The 12,121-nt window shown below is 37.3% G+C and overlaps 1 protein-coding gene across 2 annotated transcripts in view; it reads right to left on the bottom strand.

Moving 5' to 3' along the window:
• Nucleotides 1-12,121, bottom strand: part of PLA2R1 (phospholipase A2 receptor 1) — a 126,995-nt gene that overhangs the window by 58,911 nt on the left and 55,963 nt on the right. For both annotated transcript variants that reach the window (XM_081582807.1, XM_081582808.1), the window contains one exon: nt 4,262-4,431. In XM_081582807.1, coding sequence (XP_081438933.1) covers nt 4,262-4,431 — 170 coding nt within the window. The remainder of the gene's footprint in view (nt 1-4,261; nt 4,432-12,121) is intronic.

Here is a 12,121-nt window from a genome sequence, read left to right as displayed (position 1 = left end):
GGATTTTTGCTTTTGGTGTTGTAACTAAAATGTCATACCATACCTAAAGTCATGTAGGTTTTCTTTTTTGTTATCATCTGGGAGTGTGAAAGTTTTATGTTTTACATTTAGATCTATGATCTATTTTGAGTTAATTTTTGTTAAGGGTGTAAGCTCTGTGTCTAGATGTTTTCTTTTTTTGACATGTGGATATCCAACTGCCTAAGCACCATTTGTCAAAAAGAGTTTTTCCCATTGTATTGTTTTTACTTCTTTTTCAAAGATCAGCTGACTATTCTGTGTCAGTCTATTTCTGAGTTCTTTATCCTGTTTTATTGATTTCTATTTCTTTTTTTGCCAAACCATATTGTGTTAATTGGGCTTCCCAGGTGGCTCAGATGGTAAAGAATCTTCCTGCAGTGCAGGTGACCCGGGTTTGATCTCTGGATCAGGAAGCTCCCCTAGAGAAGACATTGGCTACCCACTCCAGTATTCTTGCCTGGAGACTCTCATGGACAGAGGAGCAACAGTCCATGGGGTCGCAAAGAGTTGGACATGACTCAGCGACTAAACATACACGCACACACATTGTCTTAATTATTGTAGACTTATAATAACTTTTGAAGTCAGATAGTGTCAATTGTTTGACTTTGTTCTCCTTCAATACTGAGTTGGCTATTCTGGGTCTTTTGCCTCTCCATATAAACTTTAGAACCAGTTTGTCAGTATCCGCAAAATAACTTGCTGGTTTTTTGATTGGAATGGCCTTGAGTCTATAGGTCAATTTGTGTAGAATTGACATCGTGACAATATTGAGTCTTTCTGTTTATGAACATGGACTCTCTATTTATTAATTTCTTCTTGATTTCTGTCGTTAAGTTTGTAGTTTTCCTCTACAGGTCTTATACATATTGTTAGATTTATACCTAAAAATTTCATTTTGAGGGGTGCTAATATAATATGTTTGTAATTAAAAATTCCTCTTTTCACTGCTGTTATACAGAAAAGAAATTGACTTTTGTACGTTAATCCTGTATCCTGCAATCTTGCTATAATTGATTATTAGCTAGAGGAATTTTTTGATTCTAATTTTCTACATAAACAATCATGTCATCTGTGAACAAAGTTTTATTTCCTTCTTTCCAATCTGTATACTTTTATTTGCTTTTCTTGTCTTATTGCATTAGTTAGAACTTCTAGGACAATGTTTAAAAGAGGGTTGATAAGGGACATCTTTGCCTTGTTCCTGATCTTAGTAGGGAAGCTTCTAATTTTTCACCATTAAGTATGATATCTGGGTTTCCTGTAGATGTTCTTTATCAAGTTGAGGAAGTTCCCATCAATTCCTTGTTTGATAATAGTTTTTAACATGAATGGGTATTGAATTTTTTCAGATGCTTTTTCTGCATCTATTGATATGATCATGTGATTTTTCTTTTGTTGATGCGATGGAAAACATTAATAGGTTTTTAAATGTTGAACCAGCTTTGTATACCTGGGATAAATTCCACTTGATTGAAGTTTATAAATTCTCTTTATACATTTTTAATTCAATTTGTTAATATTTTGTTAAAGATTTTTGTGTTTATGTTCATGAGATATACTGGTCTGTAGTTTTCTTTTTTTTTTTTTGGCCAAGATAGGAGACTGAAATTTACATCTTTATTAACTGAATTGTTTAAAAGAGCATTTTATGAAGTGTCCTGGCAAAGAGTTGTGTGTATCACAGATAGGACAAACTTTTAAAAGTATTGTGAGCTCTCCTTTATGAGTCCACCAGGCAGAGAGACTGAGTAATTATATCTCTTGCAGAAGGAAATAGCAACTCTTTAGTCATCTGCAGCTTTTGCCAAATGACCTGTGTCCTAAATCTTCTGCACCTGTATGTTTTTCAGATGTTGAAAGCTCTTGAAATCATCACTTGAGAAGGAATAATAGTGTCTACTCCTTAGCAAATTAATTTAAGTTTGACTGTAGTTTTCTTGTAGTGTCTTTTTCTGACTTTGGTGTAGGGTACTGTTGCCCTCATACAATAAGCTACAGAGTAGTTTCTCTGCTTCTAACTTCTGGAAGAGGTTGTAGAGAACTGGTATAATTTCTTACTTAAAATGTTTGGTAGAATTCACTAGTTGAACCCATATGAGCCTGCTCCTTTCTGTTTCAGAAGGTTATGAATTACTGATTCAATTTCTTAATAGATATAGTCTTATTTAGATAGTCCATTTCTTCTTTTGTGGGTTTTGGCAGATTATATCTTTAAAAGAATTGATAAATTTCACCTAAGTTGTCAAATTTATGGATATAGTTGCTCATAATATTCCTTTTTTAAATCCTTTCAATGTCTGTGGGATCTATAGTGATGTCCCTTTTTTCATTTATGATATTAGTAATTTGTGTATCCTCTCTCTTAGTGAAACTGGTTAGAGGCTTATTAATTTAATTGTTATTTTCAAAGAATAAGGTTTCTTTGATTTTCTTTATTGATTTCCTGTATTAAATTTCATTGATTTCTGCTCTAATTCTTATTATTTCTTTCTTCAATTTACTTTGGATTTAGTATGCTCTTCTTTCTCTAGTTTCCTAAGGTGGAAAATCAGGTTACTGATTTTAAATATTTCTTCTTTTCTGATATATTCATTCAGTGTTATAAATTTCCCTCTAAGCCCTGCTTTCTCTGCATCTCACAAATGTATTTTCATTTAATTAAGTGTTGCTTAATCTCCAAGGATTTTGGAATTTTCTCAGATACCTGTTATTTGTTTCTAGTTTAATTTCATGTGAACTAAGAGCAGACATTGTACAGCTTCTGTTCTTCTAAATTTGTTAAGGTGTGTTTTATGGCCTAGAATGCAGTCTGTCTTAGCAAATGTTCCATGTCAGTTTAAGAAGAATGTGTAATCTGCTATTGCTGTTGTTGGATGAAGTAGTCTATAGATATCAATCATATCCAGGTGATTGATGGTGCTGTTGATTTCAACTTTGTCCTTACTGATTTTCTGTCTGTTGGATCCATCCATTTCTGACAGAGGGGTGCTAACATATCCAACTATAATAGTAGATTCGCCTATTTCTCCTTGCAGTTTTATCAGTTTTTCCCTCATATATTTTGATATTCTATTGTTAAGTACATACACATTAAGGACTGTTATGTCTTCTTTAGTGCTGACTCCTTTATGTAATGTCCATTTTTATCCCTGGGAACTTTTCTTGTTCTGAAGTCTGCTCTGTGTTAAATTAATATAGCTATTTTTATTTTCTTTTGATTAATGTTAGCATAATATCTTTATCCCTTTACTTTTAATCTACACGTGTCTTTATATTTAAAGTGGGTTTTTGCAGACAACATACTTGGGTCTTAGTTTTTGAACCACTCTAAAAATATCCTTTAATTAGTATTTAGTCCTCTGACTAATTTTTGTTAAATATTTGATATATAGTAGAAATTATTATAATATTATAATAATAGTTATCTTTCCTCAGGGAAGAGCTTGAGGCCTCTAACTCATTTCCTCCAGATACAGATTTGAAGGTAACCTATTACCTGTTGTCTGGGGTAGGCTTGTTGGAGATCCACAGGCAAGAAAGGGAGCAAGGCATCCAAACAGCTCACAATGAGATAAACGTGTGTTGGATCTAGGTTGGTGACCTAAGATTAACACAGTGACCTAAAAGCTTGGTCTGCAGGGGCTGGTTCTAGTGTAGATTGTGGCTGAAACCATTAGCTTCTCTGGCACAGTTTCATACTTTGGGATCCAGAACTGAGCATAAGAAAGTGAAGAATTAATAGACCTGTAACTGAAATCCCAGCTAAGGTACCACAGAAACCCATGGAGGAGATGGACTAGCAAGAATGTTACCTAACTAGCATTTCACAGCAAAGTCACCTGGCATTGACTGTGAACATATTAGATGTGCTCAAATGTGCCCATTCACTCTGTTTTGAAGTATAACGGACTTTTCTGGATTGAGTAAGCCCCTAGGATTCTTAGACGATGAGGGCGGGTGGGGAAGAGATTTTAGGAGGGAGAAACTGGACTTCTGCTAATAAAGGCATGTGTGATCTTGAGCAATGAATTGATACCTTGAACTTGTCAAATGGATTATACTTCTAAAAATGATCAGCCATATATCACCCCCTGAGAACCTATGGTAATTGTTTTAGTTGATTTATGCCTTACAAAAACACTAAGGAAGAGTCAAAGGAGGTGGACCACAAGGCGGATGGAATCTGGGGGTCGAGAAAACAGAAGGGAGAAGCGGTGTGACAGTGCCCTCTACTCACGGGGCTGGCGTGTGTTCCAGTGTGTGTACTTCACCGGCTCCAGCTTCTGCCCTGCCGTCTTCCAAGTGTATTCTCCCGTATTATTTTGATCTTGAAGAGCAATCCAAAAATAAGTGTCCTTAGTTTTTACCACATTACTGATCAAACTGGTAATAAAAGCCTGTTCAAACCTTAAAAGGGGAAAAGGAAATGATTATAGTAAGTTTCTGGGCAATAAAAAATGTCATTAAAACATAATGAGGTGCACAGAATGGCACCAGAGTAAGCATTTCTCATGAATTCTTTAGAATATGGGACAGAAAAAATACTCAAAGACCCTGAACATTGCTAACAAATGCCAAACATAAGTGCAATTCCCAGAAATATATGAGTGAGGAGAATTTGATCCTCAAAGTTGGTGCTCAGTTCTTTCAAGGAACAGAGTCCACTTCCAGCTTCAGAATGTAGGTTGTAAAGGCCTGAATGCTAGCAATACATTTCTTGATGCAACCTGTGCCCTATGGTGTAATTAGGCCACCAGTACACACCATGCTGTAATGCGCATGTGGTGGGGAGTTGGCTCCGGGGGTGGGGGGAGAAGGAAGGATATTCTGCTTTTCTGAGTTCACTTGCACCCACTCACCACACTTGCCTGGTAAGAATGGAACAGAAATTGGAGTAGCAATTATACGTCTCCCAAATCAGTTTGTGCGCAGGTACATGGAGTCATTGGCTTATTCAAATGTGTTCAGATGTGCTTATTCACTGAAGATAAATTTAAAACACTAGGAACTAATCCAGAGAAGTACACCCACTATATTTCCCCAAACAGCTGAATGAATTAGTGTTCACTGACTGATGGCACCGCTCCCTCCCCACCATGAAGGCATCAAAAGCAGAATCTAGAAAATTTGTATACATGCTTCCACATGCATACTTGACAGAAACATGGATTAAAATTTAACCAGCATTGAAATTTTAAGTTAAGTTGGAAACTATCTTGAAAAATTTACTTTCAATACATATACTGTTTGGAAGAAACACCTTTCAAACAATGGTAACTTTTGGCCAGACCCGTCAAGTCATTGGGAGAGGAAAGGCCTGATGAAATTACCAAGGTAAACCTAAGGAGAGAGCAAATTAGACTTTTTCATCCAATTTTGGATTTTTTTCATTATGGTGCATCTTTAACTTGCTAAGGGAAGTTAATGGGATCATTCAGGAATAGAGGAGTCTCAAAGGAAATAACAGGAGGGAAAGAGAAAAGAACACAGAGAAGCAAACTTTTTTAACTGCCTTATAAGCATCACCAGCAACAGTGATATTAAGCATCCACGACACTCATCTTGCAAACCATATCCTTTAGTAAATATTTTCTGCAGCTATTCTATTGATAATCTAAAAGGCACACATTTGAAATTATTAAAGGTATTCTTAAAATCAGATTGCAGTGGCAGAAACTTACATAAAATATAATTCAAAAAGAAGGTATATAAAAGTAAATACTATCTAGATGCTGTTGTAATTTTTCCTAGACTTTCAGTAGTTCATGCTCTCATAACATAAGATCTGTTTTTCTTTCTCCATTCTGAGGGAGGGTAGCATCATTATCATGCCAGATGGTGCCTGAAACTACAATGCTAGGGGGCCAGCAGGGCTCTGCACCATGGAGTGTATGGTCAGGACCACTAGTCACTGAGCTGGTTCTAAACCCAGGGAATATTGCTGCTTCTTCTATTACCTTGTACTACAGCATTTATCAGATAATGGTGAGAGACAGAGACTGGTCTGCGAGCTTGGCCTCTGCTATCATTATTCATGACAACACTTTACTTTTGTCCCCTGTTTTAGATTCATTTAGTCTACTCTGATTTGCTATTTTACAACAATTTATCATTGCTCAAAGCAATACAAACTTGCTTTTTAAATTGGCAGATATACCATTTAAGCAGATACATATAATACTCATATATTAAATCCTATAGTAGTGTTATTTGCTCAGTTGTGTCTGGCTCTTTGCGACCCCATGGACTGTAGCCCTCCAGGCTCCTCTAACCATGGAATTCTCCAGGCAAGAATACTGGAGTGGATAGCCTTTCCCTTCTCCTGGGGATCTTTCCAACCCAGGGATCGAAGCCAGGTCTCCTGCATTGCAGGTAGATTCTTCACCATCTAAGCCACCATGAAAGTGAAAGTGAAGTCACTCAGTCATGTCTGACTCTTTGTGACCCCATGGACTGTAGCCTATCAGGCTCCTCCGTCCATGGGATTTTCCAGGCAATAGTACTGGAGTGGGTTGCCATTTCCATCTCCAGGGGATCTTCCCAACCCAGGGATCGAACCCGGGTCTCCCACATTATAGGCAGAGGCTTTTAGCGTCTGAGCCACCGGGGAAGAGCCAAGGTAAAAGGGAGCTGGGCTCGATACCCTCGATGCAGAGTCCCCAGAACAGAAAGCTCTAGAAGCCATTGAGTGTGAGAACATTCAAGTCCCGAGGTTTGAGATTGTGGGCCCGTCGCAGCTGTTCTGTCCCTTCTATCACTGGGATATCCGTTTTGGGCAGCTTGAAAATTGCTGGCTCCTCGACCCTTCGGGTGGCTTATGTGTACATCACTTTCATTGGAGAAGGCTTCTGGGCTCCTTTGTAGGCTTAGATGGCAAAACCTCCTGAATCGGACATCTGGAGGGATCTTGGTCCAAGGAGGCTCCATTTATCGGCCGAGCCTCAGTCTTAATCACCGCTTCCAGAATCCATGGTGCTAAGACTGGGGCCAGGTAAGGCTGTGGAAGAACCAGAAGTGACCCAGGGATCGAAGCCAGGTCTCCTGCATTGAAGGTAGATTCGTCACCATCTGAGCCACCATAACTTTCAGATAAAAACAGGAATCTAGTTTTCTGGTCCAATTTAGTAAATGGGATTGTTAATAGGGAAATTCAGCAACTATATCTTTTTTCTAAGCCATGTACTCTAAGAAATTAACCCTGGAAAATAGCATGCAGTCTCTTGAGTGTCTGTTTCCAACTGATAAAGAAACAGAGATCATTTTACATTCTTTATCACTCACTATTTGGTTTCAAACACTTACAGGGTTGTGAAAACTCTAGCTTTAGGTAATAGAGCGGATGACCTTTTAAAGTCTTTTCTGTCCCTTTGTTTTAGAATTCTTCATTTGAGAATATTCCAGGGATTCATAATATTTGGATTTTTTATCTGGTTTCACTGAGGTTAACTCAAATATTATGATTTAAGAAAAAAATAACCACATGTACCTATTTTTATATATTTTTTGAACTAGTTATCTTTAGAGTATTCAGTAAAGTAAAAATTGTTATTCTTTAGAAAGACAATGATAAAATATTTTGCTTATGTATATACCTAATTATAAAATCAAGTTTTGTAGGCAAATACTTCTTAAAGTCAGAATGAAATTTCACCCTCAACCCCTTAAAAAGGCAAGAAATCAAATGCTTATTTCCAATGTAAATAAGAAAAAAGGTTATATCTTGAATTTCCATCACCTTGAGAAGAATCTATTGTTCACGGTACTAAACATTAAATTTTAATTAAAAAAATGCAATGAGAATGTTTCTATTGTGTAATTTTAAAAATGGTCACCAAAATGTGTTTTTAAAAAGAAATTTAACTTCATTCTCAAAGAGAAAACTGTTAGAATTAATCAGAGTGATTTCAGCAAGTTGCAGGATACGAAGTCAAAACACAAAAATCAGTTGCATTTTTATTTATTGATACTAACAGTGAAAAATCTGAAAAGGAGAACAATTCCATTTATAATAGCATCAAAAATAATAAAACACTTGGGAATGAACTTGACTAAGGAGGCAAAAGATTTGTACACTGAAAATGATGAAATTAAAGAAGACACAAATAAATGGAAAGACATTCCGTCTTCATGGTTTGGAAGACATATTGTTAAAATGGCCATTCTACCCAAGGTGACCTATAGATTGAATGCAATCCCTATCAAAATCCTGATTTATTTTTTATAGAAATAGAAAATCCATCTTAAAATTCATACAGAATCTCAAACACAATCTCTTCAAATAGCAAAAACAAACATGAAAAAGAAGAACAAAGTTGGAGACCTTATGCTTCTTGATTTCAAAACTTACTAAAAAGTACAGTAATCAAAACAGTGTGATACTGGCATAAAGACAGACATATAGAGCAACGGAACAGCATAGAGAATCCAGAAATAAACCATTGCATGTACGGTCAAATGATTTTTCACAAGATTGCCAAGACCACTCATTGAGGAAAGGACAGTCTTTTCAATAACAATGTTAGGAAAAGTGCGTATCCACCTACAAAATAATGTAGCTGGACTCTTAGCCTACACCATTTACATAGTGGATCAAAGACCTAAACATATGAGCTAAAACTGTAAAATTCTTGGAAGAAAACATAGGGAAATTTTTTCATGACGGTGAGTATAGCAGTAATTTCTTGGATAAAACACTAAAAAGCACAGGCCACTAAATAAGAAAGAATGAATTGGACTTAATCAAAATTTAAACTTTTGCACATGAAAGGACACTTCAACAGAGTGAAAGGCAACCCACGAATAGGAGAAAGTATTTGTAAATTATGTATCTGATAAGCAATTAATATCCAGAGTATATAAAGAACTACAAATCAATGACAGAAAACAAACACTCTAATTCAAAAATGAATAAAAGACTTGAATAGACATTTCTCCAAAGGAGATATAAACTGTCAATAAGCACATGAAAAGATGCTCAGCATCACTAATCATTAGGAAAATGCAAATCAAAACTACAATGAGATACTACTTCACACTCATTAAGATGACTATTATGTAAAAATAAAAAATAACAAGTTTTTGTCAGGATGTAGAGGAACTGGAATTCTTGTGCATTGCTAGTGGGAATATAAAATGTAGCTCCCATGGAAAACAGTATGGGTATTCCTCAAAAACTTAAACATAGAATTATTATATGATCCAGAAGTTCCACTTCTGGGTGTATCATGCAAAGTAATTGAAAGCAGGGACTTACATGATACTTGGAAATCCATATTCGTAGCAGCGTTGTTGACAGTAGTCAAAAGTAGAAGCATCTCTCAGTGGTTGGATGGACAAACAAAATGTAGAATATACATACTATAGAATATTTTTCAGCCTTCAAAAAGAAAAAAATTCTGACATGTGCTATAATATGGAGCAACCTAGAAGCCATTATGGGTTTCCCTGGTGGCTCAGCGATTAAGAATCTGCCTGCAATGCAGAAGATGTGGGTTCGATCCCTGAGTTGAGAAGATGCCCTGGAGAAGGAAATGTCAACTCACTCCTATCTTTGTGTGGGAAATCCCATGGACAGAGGAGCCTGGTGGGCTACAGTCCATGGGGTTCCTAAGTCAGACACAACTTGGCAACTAAACAACAACAGAGGACATTAGGCTAAGTGAAATAAACCAGGCACAACTGGACAACTACTGTGTGATTCCAGTTATGAGGTAACTAGAGCAGTCAGCTTCATAGAGACAGAAAGTAGAATGGTGATTGCTAAAGGCTGGGGATAGGGGAAACAGGGAGTTAGTGTTTAGTGGATACAAAATTTCAGTTTGGGAAGATGAAAAATATTCTGGAGCTGGATGGTGGTGATGATTGTGTAATAAAATGAATGTACTTAATGCCACTGAACCATACACTTAAAATGGTTAAAATGATAGAGCTTTATATTGTGTATATTTTGCCACACACAAAAGTTAACTGTAAAAGTGTTTGGAGGATATTGGGGTTGCAAGAATATGGCAAGACTGTAAAAATGTTTGCAAATAATGCATATTTAAATTTAGGACAAAATGAGATATTGCAGCATTTCTCACTTTGGGCAAAATTCTCAAAATCGAATGTGTTTTGGATTATTTTGTACAAATATTCCATGGCTGATGGATTCAAGGTTTAGATATATATGCATTTAGACAATTATCCTGGAGAAGGAAATGGCACCCCACTCCAGTACTCTTGCCTGGAAAATCCTATGGACAGAGGAGCCTGGTAGGCTACAGTCCATGGGGTCGTGAAGAGTCGGACATGACTGAGCGACTTCACTTTCACTTTTCACTTTCATGCATTGGAGAAGGAAATGGCAACCCACTCCAGTGTTCTTGCCTGGAGAATCCCAGGGACGGGGGTGCCTGGTGGGCTGCCGTCTACGGGGTCGCACAGAGTCGGACACGACTGAAGCGACTTAGCAGCAGCAGCAGACAATTATCCAAGGTAACTTTGGAACTCAAGTTTTGCATCTGTGGTCTGTCTGAAAGCAAAGTGGCCAGGCCTCAAAAAATTTTGTAACAGCAAGCAAATAAAATTCTGTTATTCAGCAGTAAGGATTCATTTTCCTTCCCCTCTCTATTCTACAAAGTGTTAAAAGTCCTAAACCAGGAGCAGTTGCCCGATAACAAAAGAAATATGTAATTTGTAGCAGGTGGTTCTAATTGTGCCCATCAAATCTGTCGCTCAATTGTGCAGAAGAGTGGAAAATCAATTAGCAACTACAAGCTTGGGTACCGGTGAGTGACAGGAGTGTCTTAACTCAAACAGGAAATCAGTAATGGAAGAAAATGATTACCCAGGCTGCTAGTGGATACTCTGGGATTGAAGGAGACAGTCCATCTACTGCCCAACCTTCTCAAACAAAACATGCTGTTGAAAAATATTCAAAAGTGTATTGTTATTCAAAGAACAGTATGGTGGACTTCCCTGGTGGTTCAGTGGTTAAGAATCTGCGTTCCAGTGCAGGAGACACAAAGTTCGATCCCTGATCCGGGAACATCCCACACGCCGCAGGGCAACTAAGCCCGTGCATCACAACTATTGAGCCAGCGCTCTAGAGCCAGAGAGCACACTGCAACTAGAGAGTAACCCCAGCTCCCTGCAGCTAGAGAAAGCCCACTAGCAACAAAGACTCAGTGCAACAACACTAAAGAACAGTATGGTGTGGGTCTTCATTTCTTAACTGATAAGGTCTGAGTGAATAAAAATCAAGAGCATGAGACCCTCCCTTCCTTTCCTCAACTCCCATGTCCCATGTTGGAGCCACTGCTTTGGATATAGACATGTTTGCAGGGCAGTGTACATGCATGTAAACTTCCCGGGAGGGCTGGCTCATTGGTATTAACATGTACATTGGGGGTTGACTGGTGACTGAGTAGCATGCCAGCGAAAGGTCACCTGAGGGGCCTAAGAGGTCGAGGAGGGGATGAAAACAAGTGTATCCAAATCTGGATCTGCTCTAGGGTTGGACTATAGATTAATTAGCCTTGGCTATTGAATACAGTTTATCAAAGAAAAAATGTATAGTATTCACAACATACCCTTGTATCCAGATTTGGAGGAAATGAAACCGAGTATATGTTTTTTTCCCAGACACTTTCTGACATTTGCATGAGGTCCCCAAAGGGTTCTTAGAAAATGAAGTGTTTGAATTCTAACAGATTTCTGCCTTACTTGTGTTACTTTGGCACTGTGAGTTATTGGTAATGTCACTTTGAGTTTATCCATTTATTGTGTTACTTCACTTTCTTCACTTGTTTCAGGCATCTATGTTCAAACTCTTTAGCTTCTGGCCTTCAAGTGGTGCCTTTTATTTTTCCTTATTTTTTTGTATAGCATGCTGGTGTTTAATATGATGCCTCTCACAATATAGATAGTCAATAAGTAATTTTCTAATAAACTCTTGACTGTTGACTTTTTGCATGGTCAGATAACATATGAAAAGTAATTAACACAGTGCCAGGTGTGTGATAGATACAAAAATGGAAGAATAAGATATAAAAACAGGTGAAATAATGAGACCTTTTTCTTCAGTGAAAAACATTTAATTATAATTATTGAAAGA

The sequence above is a fragment of the Giraffa tippelskirchi genome, chromosome 3 (genome assembly GCF_054371585.1).
Source record: "Giraffa tippelskirchi isolate mGirTip1 chromosome 3, T2T-mGirTip1v1.2.pri, whole genome shotgun sequence".
Lineage (NCBI taxonomy): Eukaryota > Metazoa > Chordata > Mammalia > Artiodactyla > Giraffidae > Giraffa > Giraffa tippelskirchi.
Note: the sequence above shows the minus strand (reverse complement) of the source record. Positions and strands in the feature narration are given on the sequence as shown.